The following is a 26,109-nucleotide window of genomic DNA, read 5'->3' as shown; positions in this document are numbered from 1 at the left end:
GCCCCTGTTAGTTCCATATGACTATGAATAAAAATGTACAAACACATTAGAACGTATTTTTGAAGCAGGTGCACTTGAAATGAACGCCTCGTAACGAAAGTAGAGCAAAGCAGTACAAATTCCATCCGTTAGGTTCGGGTAAAACTCTGAACGAGTTGAAATAAATGTAAATATGAAGATTTTTGGTTGTACTAAAAACTGATTTTATAAAGTAGTTTGAAAAACTAAAATCAGACAAAACTATTAACAAATTAAAAGTTTGGTGCTGAGCATAAGTTGAAAAATATACGGTAGCGAGACAAGTGATGTTTAGTAGCTATGAAAATACGTTATATACCCGATTTAACCGCTTCTGTGTGGATTTCGAAATTCGCAATCATGGTAATAGGTATAAAATAGTTGTAAAGCATAAATGAATTTATGTTTATTGTTTTTACAATGTTATTGTCTAGGAATAGCACACAATACCACAGCAAATATTATTCTGTTTATTTTCATGTTTTCGGGTGATAAGTAAGAGAAAAACTCAGCTGCGTTAGGGACAGAAACTGATGCGCTATTTCAAAATATGCCTTAGGGACTTAGTTAGCCTGTTACACATAACACGTACTCGAATACTTTCTTGAATATAGTTCTTCCCTTAAAAATAGACATAAATCTTAACCATTTAAAGCATTTGTTTGTTGTTCCTCTTTTTGGCCACGAAAATCCCGGTTAATCGAAATCGTTTCCCTACCGGTTGTTGATGGTGGATGTCCCGATTAGGCCATCGCTTGAACTCAATCAGCAGCAATAAGCCCCCGCGAAGTGAGAGTGCGTGGCGTCGCGACGATCACCGACTCTCCCACATCATCCGAATATCGATGACGTCAGGGTCTTTTTCGGGGCGGTAACTGATGGCTTGCGATCGGAAGGCAATTTTCTTCTGTTTTTATTCGTTCCTGCGTATTTGCTGCGAGGTCGACGAAAACCTGTTGTTGTTCATCCTACTTAGTCGTCCACGGCCGGTTACTACTGGCCCTACTCCTCCGTGTAGGTGTTGCAGGGGAAGTGCTTTTTTGTGGCTTTTTAAGGAGATTCGAAGGAAATGATTTAATTGCTGATCGTTCTGGAGCGACCGTGAAGTCATCGTTATTTGTATACTGGTTAGTCGTTAGCGACATCTGCCATTTCTTTATTTGTTCTATCGGGTTCCGAATGGTCAATGTGTATTTTCAACATTTTTATTTTATTTTCATTTTACTTTCATATTTTTTGATAATTTTTAAACCAATTTTGAATTATTTGGTTGTTTCAATTTTATTTATCAAATTCGTTTTGTCCTACTGCTTACGTTCGACGGTTTCTTATGTGGGCAGAAATGTTCAACCCATGGGGTTAATATTGTGCTATCTACCTTCCTCTTGGTTTCTCCTGTTGTTCATATGCTCCGGAACCGGATCTGCGACGCAGCGAGCTTCCGTTGCGAATTGACTCGCCTTTCCGCGATCCGGTTGGCGCTGACTTCATCCGAGGCGGGTGGCTCCAACCGGTTCGATTCGCTCCGCTAAGGGACCATTGCGGTCAACAGTAAAGTGGTTTCGGATTGACAACGTAGCCGGTTTTCAATATCTGACTGCACATTCTGTAGCTGTTGATTTCGTTGAACCTAGCGGGGAACCTTTTTTCGTCTCCACGGGTATTGGATTTGTGAAAATGATTCAGAATTCAGTTTCTTTCCTTGTATTTCGAGCTATTATTTCGTAAAGGATAACAAAATTGTGATTTCGTGTTCTTTTAGCTTTACGTTAGATCTTTTTTTCCTTATTTCTAACTAAACATTAGTGGACTATGAGAATTATGGATATCCTTATCCATTTCTGGGTTTTCTGTTTGATATCTTTTCAAACTGCTATTTTTATTTTATTTTCCAATTATTTATCAACTTTTTTGCATGTTTCGTATTTGCACTTCCATTTTGCAACACTCATATATTCTGTTTCTCTTCGTGTTTATTTTGTTTTCGTTGTGTGGACATTCCTACCTCCTTCTTTTCAAACTTGCCTTTTGTTTTGTTTCTCTTGATCTTTGAAGATCCTTTTTCTCCTATCTTCTGAGTCTTCTGAGAGTTTCTCGTGGCATTTTTTAAGAGTTTCGACACGGTCGGGGACGGAGAAACGGAGAGAGTGTTATTTGAAGACGTGGGAGATCGTTTAACGGAGAGTGATGGAGAAATCTTTCGTCTCGAAGACGATGAAAGCCTCGCGGAGAGCAGTTTGTGGGTATGGTGAAAAAAAAGGTAAGTCGCCCGCACCTACACATACACACACAAACACGCCAACGCGTGTGCCTGGCTAATTCATGTCAGGTGCGCGTCGGCGACTCCAACCGAACAGAGAAGAACCTGTGACGTCGCCGTCGCGACTTGTCGCGGTTTCTTGGAAGCGGGCCTACATGAATCGTTCTTTTCTTCTGTTGTTTGGATGTATGTGTATGAGTGGCGTCTTGGAGAAGTGGGCGAGAACTGCGAGAGCACGCGGTAGAAACAGGCTGCGATGGTGAGAGCGTTGTCGCGTCTCGCGGTTCGACGAAAATGGAGAACCGGCGAGTCAGGCACCATTTGACTTAACGTTCGGCCGGCGAAGCACGGAATCCGTCAGTACTTGGCTGAAATTCGTTGCGTACGGTTGCGCATCGAAGCGAGAGGAGTTGTTTGTACGAGGAAGAAAAAAAAATCCCCCCGTGTAGTGTTGTTTGATGATCGCCGCCCGGTTCCCTTCTTAAGTCGGTTGAGTTGTGTGATAGTTTCCTGCTTTTCTGTTTCATTTCTTAATCCCTTCTGGGTCCGTCTCTTGAATTTTCTCGCCGTTTGTGCGTGCGTGCGTGTTTGGTTAGTGATGTAAAAGTGTATATGTGTGTGCGTGCGTTGCTTATATCGTATCGTTAGATAGACACGAACGTGAGCAACAAATGTGCCCTTCCGAAACGTCAGGAATAGTGTCACAAATCATCAAACCTTAAGCTTATAAGTTATCGGTGGTTGAAACGGGTTCGGGAAATGTGAAAACTCTGTCCAACGCATCCACACAGATCAGAGCGCGATTGTTTACGAACTATACGGCCGATACGATGAAGAAGTCCTCCCGTGTGCCTTTCTTTTCTCATCGCTTCAGGAGGCGTTTTGTGGCTGGTGGAATGGGAACGTAAAAGAAAGACTTTAACGAACCAAATGACGCCCCGAGACAGGGAGGGAAATAGTGGGCTCGATAAGAGGAAGCCTCGCCGGAGCAATAAGGACGGGGTGTGCACCAGTCTCCAGCGTGTTGTCTTGTCGGTCGGTTGGTTGGTAGGCCCCCCTTCGTATCTTGGAAGGGGTTTTTCTTTGCGCGATTTCGCTGCCTCCCAGGCGATCCACGTACGGCGTCGTGCGAGATAGCGCAAACTCTTTCTGATACGGCGGCCCACAGAGACGGCCACGGTGTGAGCGAGCGTGCCGAGCCATTTCTTCCGATGGTGCTTTCCTTGTTTTCCGCGCGTCAGAGAGTCAGTCCTTCTCCCTGCGCTCGCAGCCCGTATAAGGCGAGCTGAGGCCCCGAAAAAGAGGCTTTTAATTCTGGCCATTTGTTTTCCTTTTTTTTATTGTGCCTCTCGAGGCCCTTTAAGAAGTGGCCTTTGAGGAAGGAGAAAAGACCTCAGAGACAGAAGCGGCGTGAAGATGAGACAAGTTGCTTTTCTTCGTTAACTGTGGAAGGCCTTCTTGCTTTGCACACACACACATCCATGCATCTTAGGGTTGTTTTTGGGAAATTCCTTCGTTCCTCACGATGTCTAGGTTAAGCGAGTTATTAATGGAACCCATTTATGTTGTTCATTTGGAGTTGAAATAAGTGATATTTCATTTAAAAAATCAAAATCTTATACATTAGTATCGAACCACTTGTCAAATAATTACGTTTTCAAACACGAAAACCCCTCAACAAGTATATTAATGAGTTTGAAAACTCATTTCCAACGAGAGCTAACGAGTCTTGTTTAGAAAAACAAATAAAATCATCAAATTTTCTCGGTGTGGACACGAAAAAAAACTGCTGTTCACTGATTTGATGATTTCACAATTAATAACTTCAAACCCCGAAAAAATGATCAAGGAAAACGCTTCGTTTTTTGTTTTTGTTTCATTGATGCAATGTGAAACAGGGTGAAAAACTATTAAAGTGACCATTTTTCATCGTTTCAGCATCATTTCTCTGTGTTCGCTTTGCGGTGCTTTTCCTTTTCGTTTGCTCGTTGGATAATGTTTTCGATCATCCCCAAACCAATCCGGGGTTATACAACAATGGGATGGATCTTTCGTCCAATGGCCAGGTGGAAAATGCATTCCCCGAGTGGTAGTTGTGTACAGGTGTGTAAGTGCGATTCGTGCGACTGATGAATTATTGATGTCCTCCTGAGATGATTTTCCTCTTCCCAAACGCAGTTATTTCAAGTTAGGTGAAGAGGTTTCAGTTCAGTTTTCCAAAACTTTTACGGTATCCAATATCGAAGTCATAAATTCGTTTCGGAAACGTCGTCGATTTTTGCAAATGCTGATGAAGAGATGTAATCTGCCGATGCATCGGATGGATCGTTTCTGCTTTTATATTGCGACTTTGTGATTCGTTTACGGTTCGAAAGGCGAACATCGTTCGTCAGTGACTGTTTCGGTGATGTAAGGCCTTTCCGTTCGATTAATTTTACAACCATAATTCATTTTTTCTGCTTATTTTTGATCTTGTTTTGCCTATCTACAAAAACCACAAACACGACAATGGGTATCATCAACACTGCATTAGCAAGTTTACGGCAAAGTTGACAAAATATAAGCTTTCAGGTTTTCTCATCTGCTTTTTCGTGACTCTAAGCAGCAATCTTTGCAACCCAAATGTGCTCCACACCTTTCTTCACCCTTTTCTCAGATTCCGAATTTGAGGAAAACAAACCGAACGGAGCAAACAGAAATGTGCTTAAAATTCAAGTTTAATCGACAGCTGCCACTTTTATTGGTATTTAATTACGATCATTCCCTCGCCGAAACCGCGCGGAATCGAAGCTCGCAGACTTCGTCGATCGATTATCAAAAGTTGCTTAAACTGGTTCGTACTACCAGCATCGGACCCATTTGCATATCAATTTGTGTCGCTTTTCGTTAGGGGTGTTGTATATCAGTTTGTTTGTGACACACGGGGAAGGAAGGCTGCTTTTGCTTCACCCAAACGAACGTGCTTTCGAATGCGATACCAAGCGAAGTATGATAACAGCTTTTTTATGGCTGTTTTCCTGCACACCGACTGCACATGACTGTTCTCGGTTTTGTCTTAATCTTGCCTGATGGGAAACAATCTGGCTTGATTATGCGAAAGAATGTGAACTTATCTTTTTTTCTTCTCTCCTTTCGGAACCGATTATGCAAATCGGACGCGAAAGCCAGTTTCCTAAACGTTCGTGTAGAATGTGTTTCAGAACCGAACAAAAATGTTTTGTTCGAGGGTTTGAATTTGAGACAAGAATGCATGTTTTCGAAAAGAATTTAAGCCAAATTTCGTATAAGTAGCCAACAGCTGGCTTGTTCGATTTGATTATGTTGTTTTGTTTAATAATCTTGTTCGAACAGTTCGTTTTTCAGAGGCAAAGTTTTTTTTGCGTTTAGCGAATGTGGCGAAGAAAAAGGGAATGTGGTTTGAAAATATGTGTTCTTAATTACCTTAAGGCAACGCGGAACTGGCGCCGGCTTAACGACTTGCTTTTTGTTTCCGTCTGGAGCCTATAAAATTTACCCAGAACTTCTAAGGGGTAGAGAAACGTTGGGAAGGTTGTTCTAATTTTCTTTGTAAAAAGAATAAATTGCATCGTTCTGGAATGAATGCAAACATATCTGAATTTCATTTGAAATGCTAAATTCATTTGTTTAACTCATGTTTTAGCCTCATAGTCCGTTTGCTTTTGAGGGGTACCACTTTAAAACGCTACCCGAATTGAATTTATATCCAGCGATTTTCATACCCCCTGCAAACAGGCGAGAAGACGGAATAATTTAAAGGCGAACTCGCGGGTGCAAGAGAGATAACTCCAGCGGTTCGTTTCCTTCCAAGATCCAATTCCGAGAAGTCCCGGATATCTCGCGAGAGGCGCTGTACCTGTTTTCGAAGGCGATTCTGTTGTTGGGTTTTCCTTCTTCCTTTCGTGCAGAAATACCTGGCGTCTTCTGCAGTGTGGTATGGGTGTTCTGAAGCACCCCGTAGCTCACAGGAGTGTGTCTGTGTGTGCTGAAACATGTGTGCCATTTCGCGAACCGGGATTCTTTCCGATTCTTTGCGAACTTGGTTTGGTACTCTTCGTTGTACGCTGAAGATGCAATCCACAATCGCCGTCCAGGGAAATATTTGCAAAACCCCGGCGAAAGATGGGACTCGCTCAGTTGACCCGAAACAGCTCGCCACCAAATACCGGTCTGTGTTCCCCGCTTCATTACACCCCGTTCCTGCCGCAAACGTTCTTCTTCCTGCACGGTTCTCGCGATTATGAATTCCCTCCCCAAGCTCGGTCGTGATGGTCGGAGATCGTCGCAGGCAGCGAAAGTGGTGACCTGGATGGAGAGGAATTTTCTTCGCTCCTGCTTGGCCGAGCTTCCCAGCGCAGAAACCGGTCCCGCGTGGAGTTCCTGGCCGCGAATGGCATCCCGCTGGAAATGGGCAGTTTTGCGCATACATACATGCACATACCCGTCGTCTTCTATGTCGTTAAGCCTGTTATGTTTCGCGTGTTTGTTTGTTCTGTGTATCCGTTGTGTGAACCGAGGGCCGAATAGTCCCTTCCTTCTTTTTGTTGGGGCTATTCGTAAATATAAATTTCATAAGATATTGAAATGTTCAAAATTAAAGAAGGAATGTTTGTTAACGAGAAAAACAAGAAGAACGATGATTAAAGAAAGGAATATTCGACTACAAACTGTAGGGTATCTGATTTGAACTGTTTTTACATACTTGGACACAAACGATCAATTCTCTCAAACCCACGGGAGATCATAGCAAAAAGTGACCTTCCGAACCGTATTTCAATTTCCATTCCGGGCATTCCTCACCGTGGAATCTTAAGGCGAAGCACGGAAGCAGCACCACTTGTGAGTGAAAATACGAACGGTGAAGAAAATTTACAGGAATGCTGCTTCAAGTGCACGCTTAGAGGGAGGAAAACGAGAAAGCGCCTTCCCAGAGTGTGTGTTTGTGTGCGATGTGCGTGAAGGGAATGGATAGTTTCGGCGAAAGAAATTAAATCCATCCGGTCTTCCGGTTTGCAGGGCCAAATAAAAGGTCAGCTTTACTAAAGTTAGCAGCTTCGTATTTCAGTTTCTACTGGCGTGAGAAAAAAAGGAGAAAAATACCCGATCGAATTTTGAAAACAGCGAACGACAACAACAACGACGTCGACGACGATAACAAACGTGGACGGAACGAATGCAAAGCCATATTCCGTTGTGCAGCTTCCAGCTAGAGTGTGTTTGTGTTTGTGTGTCATTAGTGTAGCGATCGAACGCGCAATTCGCGAGTGAAAAGTTATTTCGCGTTTTCGTTTTTTTTCGTTTATTTACTACGCTGTGTTTGTGCGAGTGTCTTTTTTTTAAATTAATTAATAATCCACTAAAGTGCCATTAACAAGATCAAACCACGCGCCGTTAAGTATTTAATCCCGTGATTCAAGCGTAATATCAAGAAGAAGCATATCCGTCCCAATTATTCTACTACCACCTGCAATAACCACTTAGCTACGAATGTATAAAACACAAGTCAATCCAGCCTACTAAACAAAACGTTCAACGGAACGTGTAAAGTAACCTGCTTAAATTGTAACGAAGTTCAACGAAGCGAAAGAAGGAGAAAACGTTGCGAAAATTTATGACAACCGGTCGAGAAACCAAACGCAAACGAAGGCGATAGCGAAACGACAGCGAACAGAGCGAAGAACGAACAACTTTTCACCACAACGACATGTCGACACAGTCGTACTACAAGGACCGTCTCGGGTTCGATCCCCGGGAGGCACTGTACGACAACAACAATGGCGAGGTGTCGCAGCATCACCACAGTAGCAGCAGCAACGTCAACAATCAGCAGCAGTACCACCAGACGATCACGACTACCACCACGCACCGGCACAGTATTGGTGGTGGCGGCGGTACCGCCGGTGGAACAATAGTCGGCAAGCACCACCACTACTACAGCAACAACGGTGCTAGCGGTGGTGGCAGTCCGGGGCCGGGCAATGGGAACGTGAGCGTCGGAGCAGCTGGCAGCAGCGGTGGTAGTCCGCACAATGGCGGCAGCGGCAGCCACAATAACAATGGCGGCGAGTACTACCACACGACGCCGGCTAAGCGACACCGGCAGTCGTTCACGGCGACATCGCCGGCTACCGGCTCGACGCTGAACGTCACCAGCCAGGGCGGCTACGAGGACGCGCTGACGCAGTTCAAAGGTACCGAATTGATGACCATATGGGAACATTTTGTCTGGGATATCATAGGTATGTCGCGATGGCCGTGCGCAGGTTGGTTGGTCGATTTTCGTTGTCTCGCAACGCCCTGCTTGTTGACATCGCCTGCCCGCGCCGTTACTTTTCGATGTTCTTCTGCCGCATCGCCGAATGTGTTTGTGCAGCTGAGGGCGGCTCGTTCGAGGAATCACAAGGACTGGCGCTCGGAACGGGTCGCCCATAACTCCTGCCTCTAAATGTTATCCGAGTCGTACTAACCAACGCGAGAGATCGGTGTGCTCTTACCTGTGTGCAGGATTAATTTCCTGTCTTTTCTGTAGTGTGTTTGTGTAAGGTTTTTGTTTGTTTAGGAATCTGGATCGTTCATTCATAACTGTTAACGAAAGATTCTCTTTTTATTCGAAAAGAACATTTCATGTTCTTGCTCTGAACTTGTCCGCAAAAGTCTCACATATCGTGGGATCCTAGATTTTTTTTTAAGAAAACATCAACAAACGTAGAAAGATAAACATCCGCTATATGCATAATACCGTCAAACATCCTGACAGTCAAACAGGACAAACAATTGTTTTGATGGGTTTTCTTATGTGGTTGTCGATTTTAGTGTTTCATTAACATGGCTTAACTTAAAGTTTTATATTTAATCATCGTAAACGTCTGCTACGCTGTTTTAGTACATTTTTGACAAAATTTAGATGCACAATTTATTATCACGTTAACTGCCATGCCACCCAAAAAGCGGGTAACAAGAACAACGCTCATCAGGTCTTCACGCTCATAGTAGTGGACTTAGTTTTCTAAAATCGTTGATTCAATAAAATTTGATGATCAAATTTGAACGTAAATGATTGTACTAAAATTTTGTACTAAAATAGCATGGAACGTGTCAAAGCAACGTTTTCAGAAAGAAAGAGCATAAACTAAGCTTCTCAAAGGATGAATGTTTGTATTTATTGTGGCTTACTTCTATATAAGTGCACTACTATAGTAAGACAAGTTTCTTGCATTTCTTTGATGGATAACTTATTGTTGTAGGATGTACATATTTTATTGTATTCCAAAATAGATTTTTAAAAACTTTGGCTTTCTGATCACAAATGACGCTGAATGTGCACTCATGAGTTTTTTATCCTTGATGTATGCTAATTGATTCTTAAACATCCAGTAACGCATTCGAGTAAAAAATATGGACGAAACAAAGGCTGGCCTAAATATCGTAGGCACAACTCCTCATCGCAGTCGGCGTTGTAGTAATTTTTTGCTTTCGGACATATTCGACACCTTGTCGCGTCGCTATGCGCGGTTTTGTTTTTATAATTTGATATGACTGTTCAGTGATCGTGAATTTGACTGCTTTTAATTTTTTATTTTAGCTACTGATAAAAGACGCGCTTGTTGATTGCTGCTTTCGTTCATTGTTTTTTTTCTGACGTTCCTTCACTTTGTTCGACATCGACGAAGAGGGGTTTGATTTCGCTCACTCGCTCGTTCGCTCCACTAAATGATTATGGTGTTGACATATGCAGCCGTGAGTCACGTTTCCGCGCACAATGTAGTATGTCCTGTTCGCATTCGCGCTCGTTCGTTCGTCGATTAGCGACGGGAACTGTGGAAAAAAGGGGAACAAAAACCATCCAAGGGTTTGGGTTTCGCTCGAATGATGTGATTGCAGTCAGTGGCAAAGAATGTGCCAGGGGGATTGGTTTTGCTTGCCTTAAGTATTTCCTTTTTTTTCTGGAAATGAAGATGATGTAGCAGCGACCCCGGGCGATTACTCATTGAGGAGCGTTTTGTTGTGCAATTTGCGAGTCATTCAAATGAGGAAGGCAGGGTCGATTGTTTCGCCGACCACAGTTAGTTGCAACAGTAAACCGAATTAGCAAGCAATTAACAAAAATATCTGCACACCTTCTTGATCATTTTCAATAAAAAGCTTAAATGTAATCGTGAACTTGCTATTGCGGCTAGCTTGCATTGTTTTGACGTCATTTGCATCGACTGGCGGTTGAAAGATAACATAAAATTCCCCACCGTTCTCACGTCACTCTGCGGTCCTCATCGTCGTCGAGGGATTCATTTTGATTTATAGAGAGGAGATAAAACTCTGTAGGAGTGGTTACAATTGAGTAGACACACTCTTAAAATGAAATTGATTTTTTGTGATATGAAATCGCACTGTCTTAAATGTTTACTGCTTTATTTGGGGAGTTATTTGGTATGGTGTCGTTTTCGGCGTCGTTTGATCTTAAACGGTTTTTACTGGAAGATAAAATTGTTGCTGATAATAGTAATTTGGAACCCAACCTGGGGGTGTTTGATGTGCATGATTTGTTAAACTACGCCGAGCTTTCTCAATAATTACACTACACGTATGACAATATGTTGCTTTTTTTAGAATTTTACCCAACGAGTTCTAGTTTCATGCGATGATTGGTCAATCTGTGGCAATTGTGTAATTGATTTAGTTATATTAACACGTTGACAGCCGTGTCACCCAAAGAGCGGGTGACAGCAACAACGCTAATCACTCTTTTTTCAAACACAGTAGTAACGTTCTGTAGTAGTTGGCTATAATAATTTTTAAAATGTATCCTTTGCGAAGTCTAGTTTTTGTTTAGTTTGGTCCAGTAAATTTGATAACCAAATTTTTCAACATCATTGATTGTACTAAAAATAGGATTTTCTAGAACAAGTTTTAGTACAATTATTTTTCATAAAACTTATTAATTAAACACATACTAAGATTTGGTTTTATACAAGTAACATATACACTAAGTTTCATAAGGATAAATTTAAACAATTACTATCGTCTACTTCTATACTAGTGCAATACTGTACTGGTTTCGTGGTAAGATCAGAATTACCTGTCACCCGCTATGAGGGATGTTGGAAGACAAAGTGTAAGTTGATTTTTGTATGTAATCGAATGTTGCAATTGAATTAATCATCGAAGCTACTCGTAAATCTCGTAAATACACAATGATCATTGCTGACACAATAGAATTCTGGGACAACATTGACAACAACAGCGGGAATTCCTGTACAGATTCTGACGAAAGCGCCTCCGTGAGGTCGAACACAAGATGTGTTTCAAATAGAAGCTCTGTCGTTCACATAATTCATCATACTCTCAATCATTGTCCAGCGGAGTACAGCGTCACTCTCGCACTGACGTTGTCAGTATCGGGGGATGGAACCACTTGCTGGCAGTGTAGCTATCTTGATGCTCGCCGTAATTGATTGCGTAAGGATAGGACCCTCGGGGAGGGATGTTGAACAAGCGGACGTCTATCACCGAAATCCGACAATCGATACGGTAGTTTGGTGGTGGATGTCAAGATGGGGCTTGTGCAGTTAGTCACTGCCAATTGCGGGTGTAAATTTCGGACACCTCACATATCCGCTTACTTTTCGTTTCTCGTTCCGCAACTCTGGGTGAGTAATCGTACGTCGGGGGAACGAATCGGTCAGCGTTTTAATGTTATCGCACGTTTTTATCGATAGCCGGCGGTGTCGGTTTCATGCGACTCACGCGCGATCTTTGATCGATCGGTCACAATGTTGACGTCCCCGTACATGCTTGTTTCCCCTCCCTGCTAGAGGAACTAGTATATGAACAAGTCCAGGTGCATGTTAAAAATAAATCAAAAGCTACACCATATTCACCTAGGCGTGTATGTGAAGCCGAAGATCGAAGATATGTTATTCCTCGGACGATCGCGAGTGTCACCCGCTCGACCCTACATCGTTTATCGAATGTTAAGCAGCAGCAGGGGGGAGCCAATATTTTGTACACACTCGTTTTGGCATTTTCTGGCGCCAGTGCAACGTTTTGCCTGCCCGTGCCCTGATTGAATTTCAACTCACGTAAGGCGGTGTGTTCGCTGGTCAGGTTCGTTCGTCAGCGCACCGTTTTTATTCACATGATGCTTTAATTTTGCTTTGCAAGTTTTCGGATCGGACAGAGAAGGTAATTATTTTTGAAGTGGTTTCATGGTTTTTACATAGTACAATTCGTTCGATTTAGTACAATTCGATAGACTTTCCAAATCGATGTTTATTGGTATTTGTTTTTAAAATGTGTTTTCGACATGTAGGGTATGTGACTCATTTTTCTAGTAAATTTGAACAAATTCTTTCTCATTTTTGCGTTACAAAATTCACATATTAATAATTTTACTGCACTAGAAAGTTAACATCGTTTAACAACAAGACATCGGTAAACCTCGATGCCAGACGATAAATTTCTATAGGGTAGCATTGATCTTCATTAACGAATTATAAGAATGAAAACCAGTTTGTTTTGATTTTTATGGACGCAGCGTATGATAAACTAAAACAAACCGTCCTGTAGCCTATCAATCTTATAACGAAGTTTAACACGTTGACTGCTATGGATATCATTTTTGATAGTCACCTGTCATTGATTCTAAAAAATTTTAGTACCATAAAAAAATAAAAATGCAATATTATAACGATAGGAATATCAAAAACTAATTCTTTGGAAGTCTTAATATTCGCTTAGCCTTCAAAAATCGTCAGTTTAACAAATTTTATAATTACATTTTATTTAACAAGATTGTACTAAACATGTGTACTAAAAACGTTTAGCAGCCGGTTCGGTTCAAGATACCCAATTGAAATTATCGATTCGGTACCGAGGTTTGGCAATGCAATGGAAAACGACGATTATCCAAAGTTAATAAGCGACGAATTACATTTAGCCTTGTCATCTTCATAAAAAACCCGCGTGACCCTGTTCATCTATCCTTTAGGTTTCAATATCCGGTGCAAAATAAAACGATGACCTTTTTGATCCTTTATCGTTGCAATTAGTAATTTTTAGATAATATTTTCTGATACGTTACTGAATAACCTTTTCAGTGCTGTCAAATTTTTCTAAATATTGGTGCCCAAACATAAGAATAGATTTTTTTATATTTACTCGTACCAAAAAAAAAAGTCAGGCACTCCTCGATGAGATGATTAAGGTAATAATAAATCGGAATAAGCCAAAGAGTTTTGTTTCCTTGAAGCATATTTTTGGTTTACAACAATGCTTTAAAATTGATATACCGTTTAATGAATGAACCACCAATGCAAAGAGTAACTCAACACACACACACACAACCGTTCACACTTACCTTAAGCCTATCAGATCACATCAACCTCATCTCGGGGTGCGTCAACTGTTGTTGACCGTGATTTTATTTGACGATGAGAGGAAGCTTGCGCCATTCCGCTGGACAATGGTGGCCGAAGTGATCGCCCTTCGCGGCATTCATCGGTGTGTTGAGTTTTCTCGATTTTTTTTTCCTCTGCCCTCTGAGAAACGTTGTGCGCACACCTCCGCCGAACATTCCGTTCCGGGGTTCGGTTCGTTTCGGGTGGCCATTCATCTTCTTTTCTCCCTGAAGACTGCGTCAACAGCGTCGACGTCCCCGCCGTGTGTTGGGGGTTTTCGGTGGAGAAGAAGTCGGACGCGGCTGAGATGACGGCGTGGCGAACCGGTTCTGGTGTTTTTTTTTGTTCGACTCCCCTGGCGGTGTGTGAGGTGCCCATCATCGGTGGTAATTGAATTTGAGCGGGCTAACGAACGGGGAGGGAACGCGCAAAACATTCGCGACCTCACTCACTGTTACGCGGATGGAGCGCGAGTTGCTGGATTTATCTTTCCTAGCTCGAAGGAGGATCTCTTGCTTTATCTTGCTCAGCGAGAAGCAACGTACGCAGCTCTAGGGATTAGATATCGCGACTCGTGCATGATTGCCCCGCAGCACCGTGAGATAGACTATTAAATTGTTTTATGATTCATATGAGATTGTCTTCAATCCCATGCCACAGTTTGCTGCCATCTTTGACCATGATCATCGTCCGTTGGTGACTCGTTATCTAGGGATCTTGTGGTATTTTTCCTGGATGAAATGACCAGTTCGTGATGCAGCAATGAACAAATGAAAGGGAGAAAGTTCAGATGACATACTTTCAGAAAAATTTTGGAAGAAATTGAACACAGTTTTAATGTTTACAAAGGGTTTTTTTGAACGAAGTTATGTTTCATTGGATTAAGTATATTATGAATGAACATTTAATATTAGAGTTGTGTAATTCAGATTCAGATTAAGAAATCTGAATGATTCTTTTTTTTTAGAGATTCATGAATCTTTCGATAAGAGATTCATGAATCCCAAAGATAAACAAATTGATGAAAAGTGATGAGCCAAAACAGGGCAGAGGAACCCTTTTTGTTTTTATTTTTTTCACATGATCCAAACTGACGAAAAAATCGTGGAGATTCGTGACAGATCCATGAAAGATTCATGAAGATTCATGACGGTTTCGAAATATTTTTTAACACGTTGACTGCCAAGCGTTTTTAGCACACTTATTTAGTACAGTTTTTTTGATTAAATTTGTTCATATAATGTATTTAATCGACGGTGTTCTAAGGCTCAGCAAAGACTTAGCTTCCCAAAGAATTGATATTAAATGTTACTATAATATTTAAGCTACATTTTCATTTATTTTTGGGACAAAAACTTTTTAGCACTCATGATTTAACACGTTGCGTACCAAGCGTTTTAGCACACTTTTTAGTACAATTTTTAAAATTACAATTTGTTTACAATATTTGTTAAACCGATTGTTTTCAAAGGCCGAGCAAAAACTTAGCTTCCCAAAAAATTTATATAAAATATTACAATAATTTTTATGTTGCATTTTCATTTATTTATGGGTCAAAAACTTTTTAGAATTCATGACAGCTGGCTATCGAAAATGATAGACATGGCAGGCAACGTGTTAAGGTTTGAAGAGTTGAATCCCTAAAGATTCATGAATCCATCTTAGGTGAAAGATTCATTTGAACGAATCTCGCCAAAAGATTCATTAGGCATAACACTATTTAATATGGGTCACGAATGATTCTAGTGTCCTTCAGTAATAGAAGTAGGGTTTGATTACGCCTTTCCTTTCGTGTGTGCGCGTGCTACTCACTTCATCGCTCATTTCTCACAGCAATTTAGCAACGACTAAGCTCCTCCAAAAACCAAGCCGCTCGAGCCGATAATTGCGTAATGTGATAACGAGCTGACAAGATGTCATATGCGTATCCGACCGCCAAGGGCTTCCAGTGGTGAAGTAGTTCCGTTTCGTAAGCTCCCTTCTCTCCGTACAAAAAAAAAACCCTACGCTCTACGCGGCGGGTTTTCCTTTCATCCACCAGCGGGGTTGGTAATCAGCGGGGTTGGTAATCAGCCCCCCTCTCCCACGTTGAAAAAGGGCACAGCCTGACAACGCGCCCGGTTCAACTCCTTTTCTTCTTCGTTGGAAGTAGCGGACAAAATTACCTTTTGAGCAGCAAATGAAAACATTTTGTCGAAAGAGAAAAAAAACCATCACTCCACCGATGATAACCTTCTTCCAGTTTTGGAGGCAGCAACTACTAGGGGGAAGGGCAGGGGTGAGGGAGGTGGAAAATAGTATGCTAATGAGTGTCAAACAAGTTGTACCACGCGCTGCGCTGCATACGCACAACAACTCGCCGTCATCCCGTGCCGTGGTTCCCTTTCTTTCGGCTTCGAACATTCGGTGACAATAGAGGAAGTAAACAAATTTGTTCGGTTATCATCATCGCTGTAATGGTGGCTGTTTTGTGCGTGTGTGGCAGCATGTGTTGCGTGGTTCCCACTTTTTCTGGACCTTGAAAAAGGTGTCTTCCCCCCTTCGCCTAGTGTTGTGTCCCCTAAAGATTTGTTCCCCACAAGCGGGTTTCTTTTCGGGCGTTGTACACAACATCATCATGTGTTTTTTTACCCCTGGTCGTAGGCACCAACAATTGAACCATCCACTATTGCCAGCTAAACGACGTTTCAAGCTCTCACTTGAGCAAATCATTAGGGCTGCATATTTGACAGCCCTTTTACGATTTTTTGAAAGGGTGAGTCCAAACAACGGGCTTTGTGCATATATGGCAAGTGTTAAAAAGAGGAAAGCGAAAGGTTGGTTATCTGTTTGTAATGCACATTCGAGTTGGCCACTACATTATTACACTAATTTAGTTGTCAAAATAAACAAACTGGCATTATTTAAAATTGCGGGAGTAAATTGATATCTTTGAAATCGTCCATTCCCTTTTAGAGGTAATTCCTAGATTGATGGATTGCAACAAACGTACTCAAAGTCAAATAAGTTAAATATTTTTTCACAAACTTTAATATTGTACAACTAAATTATGACATATGTTATATTTTTGCTTACTTTTCCTCTAGTCTATTTCTTGGGAAACGTTTTGAAGTAAGATCGGAAATGAGTGTTGTTTTACTTCCTGCTTCAAATTACATCTCTTCCCACGAAGCGACCGTGAAGCTGGTGCTCTCCGCAGTGATTTGATCACTTCCTGGCGAAAGCATGTCTGTTAGTTCGATCATAAAACCTCTTTTTGCAAGTAAATCAATCCGACGTCGATGGCTTGTTTCCCGTGCCGTAAACATATTCAACCACGATCAGGAATGTCGCTACCGATTCCGGAAGGGTTTTGCGATCGGGGAGGTTCTGCGGGGAAGTGAAAGAAGAAATGGAATATCTGCTAACTAATACAATTCAATTACTCGTAGCAGAGCTGAGATTGAAGCAAAGATGCCTGGTCAACCAGTCTACGATGTGTTGAATTTTACGATAAATATTTTTCTAACACACTGTTGTCAGTTTTTCGTGTCCGTTTTTTTCCAGCATGCGCTCGTTGAAGTTTGATTGATTTTAACAATTCATCATTTTTATTAGATAAACTTACTAATGAATCTTCTTTTTCTTCATTTTCACCTTTACCACCAACCTCTGTTGCCGTTCTTTCAACGTCAAACTAATGCGAATCTAACGATACGAAACGAATTCGCCATCGGTTCATCCGATCCATCCCGTGGTGCCGTGCCGTCTCCTCCTGTCGCAATGGATTCCGATGCTGCCCATGGCGTTACTTCACCCATCCTCGCCGCAGATGAACGAGATGCCATACAGAAGAAAACTTTCACAAAATGGGTCAACAAACATCTGAAAAAGGTAAGACACGGACATGGTTAATTTTCGTTTTTTCGTAACCATTTTTCGATGACACCGATGAGATGCCGTCGATGATGATGATGGTGATGAAAATCATGCTCGTTTCCCATACACTCACATATTTACACCGGTACTACCACTACATCGACCTACAAGCAACGATTCGTGTGTGCTTGGTGGTGGGAGGTGGAGTGCACAACATACTCGAACACCTTTCACTCACCGTACATTCCTCTGGCACCGGATATTGGTTGATGTTTTCATTGGCTTCATTTTCTTGTCCATAATTGTAGTGTTTTGGGTTTACCTTCATTAATTTTTGTAATTATGGAAAACGTCCAATTAAATTTCGAAGCAGAAGAAAAGTGAGAGTGTAAACAAATTGTTTTATAAAACGTTCGTGTTCTATCTACCGTTGAACTCTTTCTAGTTTTTGTAATATTTTTGTCTATTTTGAGGTCATATGCAAATGTTTGCAATCATAATCGTATTTCCATTGAGTAATTTGTGCTGTTAAGTAAATTTTGTCATTTTTACTCAGATTTTGTATTTATTAGAATGAATTTCGGAAATAATTTGTTTTCATTGTTTAAAAATTCAGAATCGGCGAGAATAGGAAACTGTTATGAAAATCTGCCAAAGTCATTTTATGCGATGACCTTTCCGCTTGTTATGTTTCATTTAGAGGTTGAGAAATGGTTGCGAGTCAAGATATGTAAGAAGCTTTTGTTGTCCCCCTTCTAAATGGGTGGTTTGAGTCATGGGAATTGTTACGCTCCGCAACCGCAATGTTGAAGAACGCTCGGGTTTCGAGACTCAACGACGCCAATTTCGACGCCAATTCCGACGGTCAACAATTAACTGGCCACCGGAATGGGTAGATGATTAATTGATGTGGTTCTCGAGCTGGCATTTCGTCTACCGAGCATGGGCGCGATTCCTCGGAACCCTAATATAGGTCGACCGTTCATTTGTGAAAACACAAATCTCGGCGTCTGTGTGCAGCTTCCCCGGGGACGGGTTGATATCACCGTCCGTCCAGTTAGTGAGAGCCATCGATCGAGACGCCCGTCGTCCGGCTTTTGGAAGCTGTCGATTGGGTGTGTCGCTCGAATGAATGGCTTAATAGAGATTTATTTCGATCCGGTCAATCGAGGGCATCCATCCGCCTCGGGTTGTTGGTTAGCGTTGGGCTGATTTTCTTCGATGCAGCTCGCAAAGACTTCGATTTGTGTCTCGTGATCGATCGTTGAACGCATCTAAAGTACATTTTCAATTGCGTCCATCGTTGATTAACTGCGTCCGGTTGCATCAAAAACATGATCGTTGTTTGTGGCCAATATATTGATGAACTCAGCGTTATTTAAAGCCCATTTAAATTGATCAAAATGTCGTAAAAATGTCCAATCTTAAATTCTGGAGACATTTTGAATAATATGCACAACCGGTGACAACTATTTTCAAAATGCGCTACATCCTGTTGTTTTCCAAACCATTCTGCACGGTTGCTCCTAGCTTTCTAATAATCTGCATTGCAAATTCGAATGCGATATTCTTTTTAAGGTGTGCCTAGTTCAAACTTGTTTGACGGCGTATATTGCAGAACCTCATCGGAACGCGAAGGCAAATGCGTTCCACACGGTTTTTTAGTGTGTTTCGAAATGGTTGCTTCGATGTGTCTTCGTTCCGGCTTTGATTTTGCACTATTTTAATGGTGTTTTGATCGAAAAAAAAAAAAATAATAACTAGAGTTGTGAGCGCGTGAAAGTATGTTGGCTAAGATGAAGTCATGGACGCGAGGCAAGCGGTCCATTAGAAAGGAGAAGTTTCTATCGTTCGCTCATTTACAAGCCACTCCAATGTGTCATTCCTTTTCGGATCGATGCTGGAGCTGAACCCCAGGAGGGGTTCCTCTTCGTTGCGATGGTAGTTGTCTTCGGCCGGTCCCAACCAAGAAAGTATGCATTTCTCTCACATTCACAGCAGCGCCGTGCGTCAAGATCGAATTTCTGACTTGCGAAACTTTCGCAATGGCGCGATTTGCCGCTTGCTTCGTTTCGTTTGATCGATTTTTGTGTCGCCTTTCGGTGGCGCGACTGCAGGGGCACTCAGGTTCTCGCTGCCGTTATCGCGTGTATGTGTCCCAGTTGTTCGGTGGTATATTGAGCTGCTCGACACGGCGTAACTACGCAACTACCGACCGACCGCATGCGTATCGGGCGGCTCGATTGAAGAAAACCGCGAACTACCGGAGATTCGAGCAACTATGGAGCTGAGGAAACCCCCGGAGGCTATAAATCGTTGCGGTGGAACGTACTCTGGAGGTTTTGATACTGTGTAAGAGAGAGCATAGCATGGAAATCCACCAGAGGGTTGCCTCCGATGTTGGCAAAAAGTTGGAAAGGCAGGAAAAAAAACGGCGTTCAAAACTGGCTAAGTATGTAAGTCATGCGTCTGATCACACGAATGATTTGTGGCGGCGTCCAGCAGCCAAAGCAGCGTACGCACCCGGCGTCGTGTGCCGCGTTGTGCTCTAGAAAGTGTTGTCCCTTCGCCTCTTGCGCGGCGAGGCTCGAGTTACGTACCGATACGCGTAGGATAACTCGGGCTTTCCTGCGTTTGTGCTCTAATTTCTCCGCCTTTGCGTGGACTCGATCGATCTGTAAGAGTTTGCTATGCGAAGCGGTCGAGATTATACTCTTCTGGTGAAGTCTTAGGTTGCCTCAGAGTATATCTGAAGTTGGCTTAATCATAGCAAGGTTTCCTTACTTGTTTCGTTGAGTATATGAGTCAACGTTGTCTAAAATTGGTTATAGACTTAGCTGTCTCCATGCTAAGCATGATTCAATTCCTATGGGATCTTTATCTAAGTGCCTTTGGAGCTTTGAAATCTTGTCACCGATAAAGCAGGTAACTTCGGTGTTTCATAGGTGCAGCCTCTGTTTTTAGTCATATCTGAGTACCCTTAGTCATTCTTGAATACATCTCACTTGCTTTCAAAACAGCCAGAACTGACTAAACCAAATGTGTCAATTCGTGAAAAATACAATATGACGCACTCTGATGCAACGTGAAGCCATACAAAAACAAATACTACCAGACGATTCATCCAGATATAGCCGAACGCGAACTAATTGTATATTTATGCATTTTGCTAGACGGACATAAAAGTCTTGCACTTCCTTTCCAAAACTGCAGCCAAGCGTGGAGCCAATGCATCGCTGATTCGAGAACGTCTCGTCCGCCACCGTGTCAAGGATTTTGACAGCTAGGAAAGCATGTCGTGTGTGTGTACGTGTGTGTAAGTGCCCGTTGCATTTGTCGTTTTATGGACCTAAGCTACTTGTCATACTTGGTCGGTAATGGTTCCAATGGTCATTGCCAGCCGGCGGCGTAACGTTGTTGACGTTGCCGATGCCTGCCTGACATGATGCGTACATCGCGTGGATTCGATTACTAATCGCGGTCGTGGTTTCGTTGAGATTAAATGAGCCCTACTCGACGTATCCCAAGGTGTATTGTTCGAAATGAAGCAATTTAAGAATTAACTTAAATACTTCATATATTAAGTAACAAAACATATACTTTATTTTCAACCATTTTAAAACTGTCAGGGTTCAGAAGGAATGTCACCGAGCAATACTCTGTTCACCCTGTAAACTGTCTGTTGATGGTCACAGACATTACGTTAATGTGTAATTTTCTTTATTCGTCTGACCGTAAGGCGTGACTTATTTGACAACCGTTAGGTAGCTCATAAAATTCATTATCTCGTTGTGGAGCCTCGGTGTGGGTGGAACACGTTTACCATGCTGGTCGTGTACCGTAGGCACCAGTGTGAGCCTGCGGTTTATTGTGGTTACTCCGGTCGCCCTCCACCGAGTAACTAACACCAAATTAACCATTCGTATGCTAATTCTTCTGAGGGTTTTTGAGGTCTGTGTTAACTCAGGAAGTCAGTTTTCAGGCAATATTTTTAACTGGCTAGAGGACGCCAGAAGAAAAATTGGCGGAACTGGAGAATTAATGGCAAGGGCAAGAGGGAATCAAATTCGCTATAAATTTCAAACGCCATAAGAATCCATCAAGCGCAGGCAAACAGAGATAGCTGTAAAGCTTCTTCGGATAGTGTTGCCTGGTGTTTATTTTTGCCAACGCTGATGACGGTGCTGTTATACAACCGATGCAAATGCCATCGTTTGTAAGCAGTTCCCCGACAGCAGTTCGCCGTTAATGGGCGGTTTGCGTGTTCAGTCGCGGGTGGCGCCCAGAAGTCGTCTGGCTGGGGTCAGATTCGTTTGGGAACGGGTCGCTGCCTCAATCCGTGGGACATGCGTTGTTCCAAACGGCTTCGCGTACCAAGCGGAAGCGGGCCAAGCCTCGTCGTTGACCGACATTTTCCACTCCAGCGAGATGGCCCCGCAATATCTGGCAAGAAAGTGATCTATACGATGGGTTCTTGCTCCATCGCGAATATCTCGGGCGTGTTGGGCGTGGTGTGCGGGGTCCGTTTCGATGTAGCTCTTCCCCGAAGCGCGACTATGTGCCACATTCCACAATTTCGACGCACCGTGAAGCGTGCGCCAGCAGTGTCCAGCCCGGGGTTGGCATTGATTCTTTGTCCCGTTCCCGCTTCTCCCCTCGCTCTCCCTCCCTTCCTCCGCGGAGATTAATGAATGCCGTTTGTTATGCACGCGAAAGCCAGCAACCAACACGCTAAGATGCGCGCTAGGTTCACAACGGTTGCCTTTTCTGCCGCCAGCTCGGTAGATGATCAATCGGCGAACTCGCTGCATTCTTCATTAACGCCATTAATGATCTGAACCGGGCGAGGCTGACGCTAGAACGTTCACAAGCGGTCGGGTCGGGCGAACAGTAAACCCGTGTTGACCCAGTGAGGCGACGGACAATATTGAAGCACGCTTTACTGGTTCTTGTATTTTATTACATTCATAGTAGAATATGAACTAGAAAAGAAGAATTTAATGTTATTGTTCTCAAATGCTATGAAACACAAAATTAAGTTGCAGACTCACTATCAAGTTCATCAACTACTTTCAAACTTCAGAAAATCGTTTTCTTCATATTACCAGGTGTGGTAATTTAATTTATCTATATTGCTTTTAACATGTTTTGTATTGGACATTGAACTTCAAAAGTATGTTTATGTCCAAATTGTGTCTCAAATCACAAGAAATTGGAACCTTATTGATTTTAGCATGTCGGGTTCCGATCTGAATAATGGAAATTTGTGGTGGTTATTTCTATCATTCTATTTTCTAAATTATTTATTTCTTTATATTCTAAAATAAATCAATACCAAATATATAAAAATAGATTGCAAACAGTCTGAAAGAAGAACCTAAACATCTTGAAACAGGGATTGTTATAGTACTAGCTTTAATCTCCATGCTTGGAGCCATCATATAAACACTATTTTGTTTGTAGTGAGTTATGAATTTGGAGTTAGCAGCACTTCACCGCATGTATCGAAATATGAGCCAAAAAATTGTAACTGCCCAGCGTTTTTATTTCAATATTTGATGACGTTCGATGACGAAAAATTGTTCATACAATTTATCAAACCGATAGTTTTTCACTTACGATTCATTCAGATTGTATCATGAATGTTTTTTATTAGAATCTCAAAACATTGATGAATCTTTCGAAACCTTAATGAATCTTTGACGAAATGTCACGAGCTGTTGATTGTCGGGGATCTAGCGACAAATAAAAGGAGGCCTCTTTTTCAATTCTTGTAACTTTTTGGGGGCTTAACTTTACTGTTCTTTTTACATTCTTAAATCTTTGGGATTAATGATTCTCATATTAAAAGGTTCATGAATCCCAAAATCGAAGCAAAAAGTGGTTCGGATTTCTGAATCGGAATCTATAAAATAGGTATTGCTTGAAAGTGAAAAAGCAGTTTAACATCCTGAACAGATAATGTATTTTTAATTTCAATACCTGGCATACTTGGCTATACAGCTGGCTATATAGGCTGTTCTTCACGCAGCGTTTCGTTGTCAATTAACAATTATCGAAAAATAAGGAAAAACAAAACATGAAATTAATTATGCTTTTTGCTTTTTGGTTGCATCACAGAACTAGTACCCTTTGCCAATTTCAATTTCATTTGTGTTTTGTGCCTTTGCGGTCGGTGGCTAAATGTAAAACGGGGCCCGATGAGTAACGTGTACGTGTTGTACTCCTTTTTGTCCCTTCCAAGGATTTTTAGTACATGATTCATTGCAATGACTGTTTTCTTGCAACACAAACTCTCGATCTCGTTGAGTCACGTCGCTGCGCGTTTCACTTTTATATACTTTCGTTTCCCACCCGGTGCCGACGCTTCGGACGCTCCCGGTGACGATTCCCCAAAGCCACGGCGATCCTTGAGACTGCAGTGATTCGGATAAGGCGCTGCTGCCGTCCGTTCGGTTTTGGTCATTTCTTCCTTACAAGGAGCATAGCCCGGTGTAAGCTTGGACACAAGACACGGGCACAGGAGTTGCTGTGCCGCCGCCTTTCAGTCTGCCGCTGGCTGGTTGTGGATCAATTTAAATTCCCGGTGGCCCTCAGCACACCGCGCTCGTCTTGAACTTCTTTTCCATTTTCTTGCATTGTTCCCCGTTCGGTTGGTCGGCTACTTTTTCGATTAAAAGACATTTGCATACAATGGGCTCACAAGAGGTTATGGAGGGAAAGAGAGAAAGAGAGAGAGAGCCACGAGTTGATGAAGGGAAGATGGAGGGACGGTTGTCCCTGGAAGGTTAAATAAAAGTTGACCGTTTTTTCGATTTTCTCACCAGGGCTGGGAGTTATGTGGGTGCCCTCCTCTGATGTTGGCGATGATGGTATGACCCTGTTTGTTTGTGCGTTTGAGTGTGTCTGTTAATCCTGGGGAACAACAATGGACTTGACGAAAATTTGTGCCGTTTTTTTAAAACAGTCTGATGATCTTTTGATTGTCTGGTCGTTAAAAAAAAAAAGTTTTAAAACAGTTGAAATGTGTTGGCAATCAAACTAAATGGACGATTAGTACAATTGTACCTAAGTTTCTGTTAATGTTTGACAGTTTTTTTTTTAATTTTCTACTGTTCATTCCACTTGCATATTATTACACAATTTTCCTTTTGGACATTGATCCTCTGTCCTTTTGATGTTGATGCCTTATCTTGCCGATCCATAAGCCATCTCTCCAATTTGATAGAAGCACGAACCCCTTCAAGCGACCGTCAGTATCATCATGAGTTGGACGAACCAGGAAGTTTCACTTTTCGTCCACCAACCCCCCAATCAATATCTCGACATCTCGTACAACATGCCAGCGCATGGCTCTAACATTTTCACGTCGGGCTAATCACAGGCGTCGGTGCAGGACAAGCTTGGTTTCAAATCCACCTTGTCACGGGAGAAAATCTCCAACGAAACGAAGCGACATGGTATACCCCGTCATTTAGCACACCTCGCCGCATGACTGACAATCGTGTGTGTGTGACTGGCGGGTGTCAAAACAAAGCTACTAAGGGACGAGTAGAAAGGAGAGCCACAAGAGCCCTTCCCTTCGTTGCTGCTTCTTCAGAAATCGAAAACTCTTTTGCTGCTCCCTTCTTCCATCCGATCCGATCGATCGATGATCCGGTTGTTAACTATTCATTAGCGGCGCGGTGTTGGAAATGTTCGCGAAAAACGTGAAATATGAAGCCGGACACTTTCCACCACGCGCCGGCCGACTTCGACACCATGGGAAGCCACCGGACGATCGATTCTCGCCGTGCGCAGGGAATTACCCCGGGTTTCTCGAGGGCTTTTCGAGGAGCGGTAACTGTTGAGCCTTCGCGATTGATTGGGACAGCAAATGTACACCGGGATCCAATGCATCGTGGAGCCACTTATTTATCGGGCACCTTTGCTCTAATGGTTCTCTCACGGATGGTACCTTTTGGAAACCTGGAGAAAGGAAGAAACCCTTGGAATGTTGGAGTTTGTGTTTCTCCGGGACTTGAGATCCGTTATGGAGCTCCGTTGTTTCCAAGTGGACCGTCTATCCTGAAACTTTGAGTTCCTCTTTTGCATCAGCAAATTAAAAACATACATTAAATAGACTTGTTTTTCAATAACCCCTGCTGCCATAACTCTTCACGACGATAATCATTTGGCAATGCACCTCGCGGTGAAATCATCTGCCCGGCGGCACAATCGGGTAGGAAATTGATTCCCCAGTGGCAAACGTAAACGAACAAATTGATTGGCTAATGGCGTGTGCACTGGCGAACCACTCATTGATCGATACGCCACCGCTGAGAGCGCGCCTAAGAGATAGTGCCGGCTGTTCATTTCAATTTTATCGCCATCTTGTCTTGCGGCTCGGGCTCTACTACCTCTGTTCTCCCGTAGCTACCGTTGGTTGTTGGGCTGTGCGACTGGCGCAATTATTGATGATTAAATTGAGTTATTGGTCGTAAATTGTGTTGTTTTATGATCACTGGCTCGAGAATGCCTCTGCCGGCCGGGTGATCACCCAGTAACCTTTTCGTCATCGTC

At 42.5% G+C, this 26,109-nt stretch overlaps 1 protein-coding gene across 1 annotated transcript in view; it reads left to right on the top strand.

The window, feature by feature from the left end:
• Positions 1-8,000: 8,000 nt before the first annotated feature.
• LOC131283977 (microtubule-actin cross-linking factor 1) overlaps positions 8,001-26,109 on the top strand; it is a 110,583-nt gene continuing 92,474 nt past the window's right edge. Inside the window, exons 1-2 of the mRNA XM_058312826.1 lie at positions 8,001-8,535; positions 17,501-17,562. Coding sequence (XP_058168809.1) covers positions 8,001-8,535; positions 17,501-17,562 — 597 coding nt within the window. The remainder of the gene's footprint in view (positions 8,536-17,500; positions 17,563-26,109) is intronic.

Source organism: Anopheles ziemanni, chromosome 3 (assembly GCF_943734765.1).
Source record: "Anopheles ziemanni chromosome 3, idAnoZiCoDA_A2_x.2, whole genome shotgun sequence".
NCBI classification, from domain to species: domain Eukaryota; kingdom Metazoa; phylum Arthropoda; class Insecta; order Diptera; family Culicidae; genus Anopheles; species Anopheles ziemanni.
This window is presented reverse-complemented; position numbering and strand designations above follow the sequence as displayed.